We start from the raw sequence: 9,157 nt of genomic DNA, 5'->3' as shown, positions 1-9,157 counted from the left end.
GTTAACTATAGAGCGACAGTAATATCACATTAATCCTTGTGGAAACGATAAAGAAAATATTTATCCTATAAAGTGTTTACAACATATCCTTATTGATATTCGCGCAAACAACACAAGGACAATAAAATATATCATTATTGTCAGAAATATGTTTATTAGCGTATTCAAGGAATTCAAGAACTCCTTTCTCATAAATCAAACGTAATCTATCGGCTTTCATCCAACTACGATCTATAACAACTTCTAAAATTTATTATACACGTATAATAATGTGTATGGCACACCAAACACTAAACCTAAAACAAATTTAAACCTAAAGCATATGAAAAATGTACTCTCATAATGACTTGGGCATATATACAAAGAAAAAAGAATGAAGATGTTGAAGAGTACCGTACTTCGAAGCTGGAAAATCTTATGCACGCAAGGAATGAAGATGTTGAAGAGTACTATAATTCGAAGCTAAAGAATCAAATGCACGAAGAGGGTAAAGATTTCAGCATATACAACATAAATCAAGAAAAAACAAATGAAGATGGTGAAGAGTACCAAATTGGAAAGCTGAAGAAAAAAATGATCAAAGAGGGTGAAGATTTGAACTCCAAATGAATGGATACGAAGAGGGTAAAGATTACGTCACCTCTGTCGTCTCAGACTCACTTGTTCACCTAGGGCGTCTTATGAAAGAAATACGAAATATGTTTTGTCTTAGTTTATCAGTAAACCATTTAATCACAGTTGGACAAAGCAAATGTAGTGGATACTTGAGTACTCTAACAACGGTTGGCGTATTAACTGTTGTTAAATAATTTACAATTTATTTTTTAAATGATGAAAATAGGTGACACACGCTTAATGTACTATAAAAAATAAAAAAAAATGTAGTAGCTAAAAATCAAAGCGTACTACACATATTTTTTACTATGATGTTTAAAACTATCTGTCATTAAATTACTGTTTATAAATTCTACAACTGACCGGGCGAGAAAATTTTAACATATCACTACGATATCTATGAATACGTTGTAAACATGACGTTGTTGTTTGCGCGCTTTGTAGTAGTGACTATGCATCTCAAATGAAGTACAATCTACTAAGTGTTGGAGAAGTGGTTGAAAAAGGGTTCTCAATAGTTATGAAAGATGGAGCCTTAAAACTATTCGACACTCAGAATAATTTGGTCTTAAAATCTCCTCTATCAAAGAATAGGATATTTAAGACCATGATCAGTTCAACTGGGATACAATGTCTGAAAACTGTTGTCAACCACAAGAATAGTTGATTGTGGCATTTGAGGCTTGGCCATATGAACTTTACGTCACTCAATCAATTGATCACTCAAGACATGCTAACTAGTATACCAATTCTTGAGATGCCCGACAAACTCTATAAAAATTGCTTAGTAGGGAAGCAATCTTGAAAGTCTTTTGTTTCGACGACGATGCCAATGAAAATCCTCCTGCATACTAAAAATAGTACACTCAGATGTATGTGACCCGTGTGATGATCATACAATTGGTGGACACATGTATTTTTTTTCGTTTGTTGATGAGTATAGTCGAATGCTTTGGATCTAAATCGAGATCTAGACACCCATGATAGTGTTAAATAAAAGTACCAAATTTAGAACAAAAATATAACATCCCTCATAACATGTTTAAACTTGTGTGTTTTCATCAATGTCTTCTGCTGAAAATTGAAATGCGATTTACAATAAAAACCAGTAACAAACCATATAGAAACTTTATGCTTTCATCAGTGTCTTCTGCTGAAAGTTGGAATGTGTTTTACAATAAAAACCAGTAACAAACCATATAGAAACCTTAACCAGATAAGCAGGGAATTAGTTCAATTAAAATAACTTATACATTACATGTAAAGCATATCAAAACAAGTTAATACAAATTTAACATTAGAATATTCTATCAAAAGACAAAGACAACAACTAGTGAAATTCTAAATACATTCATGATATGATTATGAACACTGAACACTTAAAACTACATCCTGTATAGGTTATTATCATGTATGTTTACATTTATATCCAAGGGATTTCATCAAGTATGAGCTCTCAGCTGTGAGTTGAGGGTCACATTTCCTGCAGAGTTATAATTCTATATCATATTCGGCAACAAACAACAGAGCAACCATTGAAAAAGCTGATAAATAATAATGTATTAGAGAAGTTGGAGTAAATTAGGTCATGCATTTTATGCAGTGAAGACTTTTACCTAAAGCTGAAGTTGTGCGACAAGTTTGGTACACATTGTGTTTCGCATTTTCCTTTTGTAGCCGAGTAAGTCGATCAGAGAGGCGGGTTGGAGAAAGATGGTTTTCAGACCTTTGGTTCATATTTCCTAAGCCATTATCTTGGAGTTTATTGACATTCGTTGGTGAACTTCCAGCTGAAACATACTTCGTTATCACTTTACCGTCCTTCAGAGATTCTGCAATTTAGCAGTTCAACACAAAATCAACAAATAAATAGGTGATATTTGATAGTAACATGATCTTATATCCTCACATTTAAATGTTCTTTTTTGCATGTCTGCTGAAATTAATACGAATTTTCTCAAACAAGGACGACATGTATCACCTAGAAGGTCATAATTTGTTTCCAAAACACATTAGAAGTAAAATTATAAGAAATGTGACACGATGACAATGCCGGAATGTTTTGTTAAAGTATATCTCAGTGTCATAACATTAGCCCCAGGACCACGAAAGAGCGAGATGACACACTGAACCCAAAATCTTAAAGCATGATTAATTATAAAATCAATTCATATAAACAATGTTTCTAAAGGGCAAGAGCAAGCAAACAAGTTTTCCGGGATAGTTGCTCCTCTATAAAACTCTGGCCCAATAAATGAGGACCACAACGTCAAATCTTTTGTGTCTTTGCCTTATTCAAGGAATCAACCTTTTCATTCTTCAATTTCAATTCCTCATTTACATTGGACTGTTGATTTACATAGAGGTCCGGTCATGGGTCCAAAGTCAAGTTGTTTAAGATTAGTTGTGATTTTTCCCAATACACCCCTCACGCCCAGCATTCTTTTGAGCTTGGTTGGTGCGTAGATATAAACGGTGAGTGACCTATGGTTCGGTTAATAGAATCTGGTACAATATTAGAATTTGACCTCACTCATACTTACAAAATGGGTTTGTAAGGTGAAGGGCGCCATTCTATTCTATATAAATGCTTTCAAGACTCTATCTCTAACCAATGTAGGACTTCGAATTTTTCTCAATACCTAACCATGTTCAACTCTCCAACATAAAGCAACCAATTGGGTAAAAACACAAGACTAACTAGCTACCAAAAATAACCATTAAGGTGTTATTGAAATCAAGAGAAAATAAATAAATGGTTACTAAACCTTTCCCTATCTCCAAATCCTCAATGCAAACATAACAATTTAATCAAACTCAACTCCTAGCTAAATTGTCAAATAACAAACACAGTAGAAAACATAAAATTGATTACAAGTGTACCTACCTTGAGGTGAAAGTGGAAGCTCAAGAACAGTATCATACATATAACCCTGAGATTTTATATACTCCTTAAACCAGTGCCTCTTTTTCATAGGCTTTTTCAGCTCCACCACTGTCATCATAAAAAAAAAAAAAAAAACCATATTCCATTAAAAAAAAACACTAATGAATGAAAAAAAATAAAAACAATGAAGAATTATTACAAAGTTTCAATTTCAAACCTTTGAAGTCATTGGTTGATGGAAAACCACAAGGCTGAGGAGAGATAAGAGGAGCATACAAAAAAGTATCAGACTTAAGATAATCCAGAAACTTTTTCACCAACGGTTTCTTTCCGCTGCGCTTGATTGGCTTCTTGTTTTGAACTCTTAATCGTGTTCTGTTATCCATTTCGTTCTTGTTGTTGTTGTTGTTGGAATCAGAAAAATGCAGAAGATTTGGAGAAGTGTAGGAAAAGGTATGGACAACGTTGTTTGTTTGTTTTGGTGGCGGTTAACAACGACACACGTGTTCGTTTGGAGGAGACCGGTAATGTCACGTGTCACTTTGATTTTTGACTACCCATGCAGCCCAATTGGCTAAGGTTAGGGTTTATTGGGCCCTGGCCCAATTGGAGAATAAAGATCGTTGAGATTTTATCAGGCCATGTTCCACCTTGACCTGGAAGGCTGGAACTCCTAGATATTTTTCATAATTTTTATGTTGTCTTTGTCAAAATTTTATCAAAAGATTTGAATGAAAAATTCAGTAGAATAATCAAAAAATTGATAGAAATAAAAAAATATGGTAATGCATATAAAAAAAAATTGGTATATGGGATATTTCAAAAATCCTGTATGTTATGGCATTTATCGGTTTTTTTAAAAATTTTATGTTTATCGGATTTTTTTTATTAAAGGTGAAAAATATGATAGCTTAATAAGTATCGGTTTTTTTAAAACAGTCGTCGCTTGCGGAATTTTTCATGGATTAATGAAAATTCGTTAGTGTTAATTGAAGGTTAGATTTTGCCAACAGTTTTGTACGAATGTGATTGTACCGACCGTTTTGCATGGTCTAGAATGAATCCAAAGTTGTTATTAAGAAAAATATTTTACAATGTCTCGGTTTTTGTTCAATGCTGAGGTGTACTTAAATAGGGTAAAACCTCCTGTAGAGTTTCGGCTTCCGGAGGACACCACATGTCCCTCGCCCTTCTAAAATTCAAATTGAATAATATGTTGCCCGACGTTGAGAATAGAAAGGTGACTAAGATTGAGTTTTCTGCAGACTAGATTGATATTGATAAAGGTGAAATACAACCTTATTGAGTTGAAGACCGGCGGAAATTTGAAAATTAAGTGGAGAACAAATCACCGGTAGAAATGCATACAAAATATATGCTTTTTCTAGATATTTTAAAAAGTGCGGTAAAAATGTATAAAAAATTGAGATAAACTAAAAAATGCAATAAAAATTGATACATATTGTTCATAAATTTGAAATATACAGTAGTTTGTGTAAAAAATCTGGAAATCGCCAGAAGTTTTGAAAAAAATTCAAAGTACTACAATGTTTTTGTGAAATGAGTTTTGAAAGTTTACATGGTTAAAATGGTAATTCAATAGGGTTGTGGGGGTCTCAGGTCAGAGAGGGGTGTTAGGATAAAATCTCAAGATCATCTTATGTTTTCAACACGTCCTCTTATATGAGATTTTGTGCTGTCATCATTCCATTTAAATTTGACACCATCTAATTTTTTATAATAATCAAAATGCACCTTTCATTATTTACCTCATCTCAATTTGATATTTGGTTTTAAAACATTACTCTCAAAGAAGTTTAAAAAAAAAACTAATAGTGCATTTAAAAAATATGATAGTGATTTTTATTGGGACAACCAAAATCTTTGCATTTTCACCAGAATTTTAAAAAGTCGGTATGTGGTTTTATTAAATTTTCAAAAATCTCTTATGTTTTTTACCATAAATTTTGAAAAATCTGATAAAACACAAATTTTCTAGAGATTGGTAAACTATCAATGACTTACCAAATATATAGAAAATCCGGTATATTGGATTTTTAGCCCCCCTTAAAAATTCGATAGTTCAATTCAGCATACTCTTCTTATGCACGTATGAGGTGGATGAATATTCTACAAATTTTATCTAGTTTTTCACCATTGATTTTGTATGATTTACTTGCATTTTTTTTTATCTATGGCATAAATGTTTCTTTCATTTATTTGTATTCATTCGTTTTTTAGTATATGAAGTAAAAAAAATTAAACGACTTTTGGTATCTCTGGTATAAACCATTCATTCAATATATGTTTTAATTGACAGATATTTCTCTCACATACCGATGTGTTATCATGGGCACAGTCTATTGGGAGACAACATGGTATTATTGTTGTTACTATTCATTACAATACGGTAAATGGCCTTAGAGGAATGAAGGATAAATTGATTATCGCTTGTGAGAGAGGAGGAAACTACAAGAACTAGAAATTGTTTAAAGGCACTTTAAGTGGAAAATTTAAATGTCCATTTATGTTAAGATCTATGTAAGTGATAGTGGTTGAAAGATAACTGTCAGATGTAGTTTTCATAATTATGAACTAGCTAAGGATTTAGTAGATCATGATATATTAGGTCGTCTTCAAATTGAATAATATGTTGCCCGACATTGAGAATAGAAAGGTGACTAAGATTGAGTTTTCTGCAGACTAGATTGATATTGATAAAGGTGAAATACAACCTTATTGAGTTGAAGACCGGCGGAAATTTGAAATTAAGTGGAGAACAAATCACCGGTAGAAATGCATACAAAATATATGCTTTTTCTAGATATTTTAAAAAGTGCGGTAAAAATGTATAAAAAATTGAGATAAACTAAAAACTGCAATAAAAATTGATACATATTGTTCATAAATTTGAAATATACAGTAGTTTGTGTAAAAAATCTGGAAATCGCCAGAAGTTTTGAAAAAAATTCAAAGTACTACAATGCTTTTGTGAAATGAGTTTTGAAAGTTTACATAGTTAAAATGGTAATTCAATAGGGTTGTGGGGGTCTCAGGTCAGAGAGGGGTGTTAGGATAAAATCTCAAGATCATCTTATGTTTTCAACATGTCCTCTTATATGAGATTTTGTGCTATCATCATTCCATTTAAATTTGACACCATCTAATTTTTTATAATAATCAAAATGCACCTTTCATTATTTACCTCATCTCAATTTGATATTTGGTTTTAAAACATTACTCTCAAAGAAGTTTAAAAAAAAACTAATAGTGCATTTAAAAAATATGATAGTGATTTTTATTGGGACAACCAAAATCTTTGCATTTTCACCAGAATTTTAAAAAGTCGGTATGTGGTTTTATTGAATTTTCAAAAATCTCTTATGTTTTTTACCATAAATTTTGAAAAATCTGATAAAACACAAATTTTCTGGAGATTGGTAAACTATCAATGACTTACCAAATATATAGAAAATCCGGTATATTGGATTTTTAGCCCCCCTTAAAAATTCGATAGTTCAATTCAGCATACTCTTCTTATGCACGTATGAGGTGGATGAATATTCTACAAATTTTATCTAGTTTTTCACCATTGATTTTGTATGATTTACTTGCATTTCTTTATGGGAAAAGCTAACATGTGCCCCAAGGGCACAAGTTAATGAAATATTTATAGAAATATTTTATTGGAACGCGTGCATTCAATGTATCGAAACTTTAAATTTAACTTTATTGCATTTAATTACATTTTACTTTTTCTAATTATAGTATCCTTAACATGTACCCTTAGGGCACATGTTAGCATGACCCTTTTTTTATCTATGGCATAAATGTTTCTTTCATTTATTTGTATTCATTCGTTTTTTAGTATATGAAGTAAAAAAAAAATTAAACGACTTTTGGTATCTCTGGTATAAACCATTCATTCAATATATGTTTTAATTGACAGATATTTCTCTCACATACCGATGTGTTATCATGGGCACAGTCTATTGGGAGACAACATGGTATTATTGTTGTTACTATTCATTACAATACGGTAAATGGCCTTAGAGGAATGAAGGATAAATTGATTATCGCTTGTGAGAGAGGAGGAAACTACAAGAACTAGAAATTGTTTAAAGGCACTTTAAGTGGAAAATTTAAATGTCCATTTATGTTAAGATCTATGTAAGTGGTAGTGGTTGAAAGATAACTGTCAGATGTAGTTTTCAGAATTATGAACTAGCTAAGGATTTAGTAGATCATGATATATTAGTTCGTCTGAAACCTGAAGAATAATTGTTTGTGAATGATATGACAAAATACCACATGTCGCTGAGGTACATAGTTGTCGCTTTGAAAGATAGAGATCTTGATAACCTAACGACATCATACATATCGATAATGAAAGATCTATACACTGGACGAGTAAGAGAGGTCCAATTAAGGAAATGCAACATCTACTGAAACTAATTCATTATGAGAAACACATGCATTGGACCCGAAATATAGAGGAATCAAATGTTATTGCGAATATATTTTGGACACATCCTGATTCTATGAAGTTGTTGAACATGTTTCATTTGGAGTTGCTTTTTTACTATACATATAAAACGAACAAGTACCTACTTCTTCAAATTTGTAACTTTTCCTTTATTTTCACTAATGTTATTGCTGATATATGTTGTGACACAACCTAATCATGTGAAGCAGGTGAACATGTTTCATATTATGCTGATTGTTGACACTATGTATCAAATAAATAGATATCGAATTCCATTATTTAAGATCGTTGGAGTTACATCAATAAAGTTGACATTTTCGGTTGGATTTTCCTATATGGAACTTGAAATGGAGGAAAACTTCACATGGGCACTAGAGAAGTTGAAGGATTTGTTCACATTCGAGAAGTTGCTTCCATAGGTCATGGTGACGGATCAGGAACTTGTTGTGATGAATGCCATGGAAGTTGTGTTCCCATATTCAATTCATCTGTTGCGTGTGTTTCATATTTAAAAGATTATTAGTATGAAGTGCAAGGAGTATGTTGAATCTAATAGGAATGAGTATGTTTTGGATCTATAGAAACATTTGAAACATTTTTTGATAGTATGTGTAAGTATAATAAGCAATCTAAGAGGAAGGTTGATTATATTTTTTGGATTTTTCTTGTTTTAATGCAAAGTTTCTTATCTTTACATTTTTTTTTTGGAAACTAGTGATAGTTTTTATCTTGAAAATAAATGTAGGATTCAGAAAATTAAAAGCATAAAAGTAAATGACACAGAAGAGTTTTACTAGTTCCCCTTATCAACCAAGGATCCATCTAAACCCTCTTTCCTTGGAAGATTTTTCAACATGGTTATACATTTATACAAGTTTTTAACAAGAGCTTCTTACAATCTTCTAATATACATGCAAAATAAAGAACCATACTTTCTCTTACAACTCCTTATCACCACAAACTTGGTGACTAAGTTACAACACACATATTGAATAACTTTGAATAATTTTGGTTTTGGATTGAATCCAAGTTTGATCATTTGATTTTCTCTTTAACAATGTTACATTCCAAAATAATGTATTTCAAGTGCTCATAATGTATGAAGAAACTTTTGATTGATTTGAAATTAATGCAAGAAAGTACAACTTTAAACTTGGATGAACACTTTG

General features: G+C 31.7%; 1 protein-coding gene across 1 annotated transcript; it reads right to left on the bottom strand.

Annotated features, from left to right (window-relative positions):
* Window positions 1-1,847: 1,847 nt before the first annotated feature.
* LOC131639173 (uncharacterized) lies at window positions 1,848-3,956 on the bottom strand. The gene is made up of 4 exons (XM_058909679.1): window positions 3,720-3,956; window positions 3,503-3,610; window positions 2,232-2,447; window positions 1,848-2,098 (listed from the first exon to the last, which is right to left on the bottom strand). Exons 1-4 carry the CDS (start codon window positions 3,886-3,888, stop codon window positions 2,058-2,060), a joined length of 534 nt encoding a protein of 177 aa, XP_058765662.1. The 5' UTR covers window positions 3,889-3,956; the 3' UTR covers window positions 1,848-2,057.
* Window positions 3,957-9,157: the final 5,201 nt, after the last annotated feature.

Source organism: Vicia villosa, unplaced genomic scaffold (genome assembly GCF_029867415.1).
Source record: "Vicia villosa cultivar HV-30 ecotype Madison, WI unplaced genomic scaffold, Vvil1.0 ctg.002549F_1_1, whole genome shotgun sequence".
Classification (NCBI taxonomy): Eukaryota; Viridiplantae; Streptophyta; class Magnoliopsida; order Fabales; family Fabaceae; genus Vicia; species Vicia villosa.
Note: the sequence above shows the minus strand (reverse complement) of the source record. Positions and strands in the feature narration are given on the sequence as shown.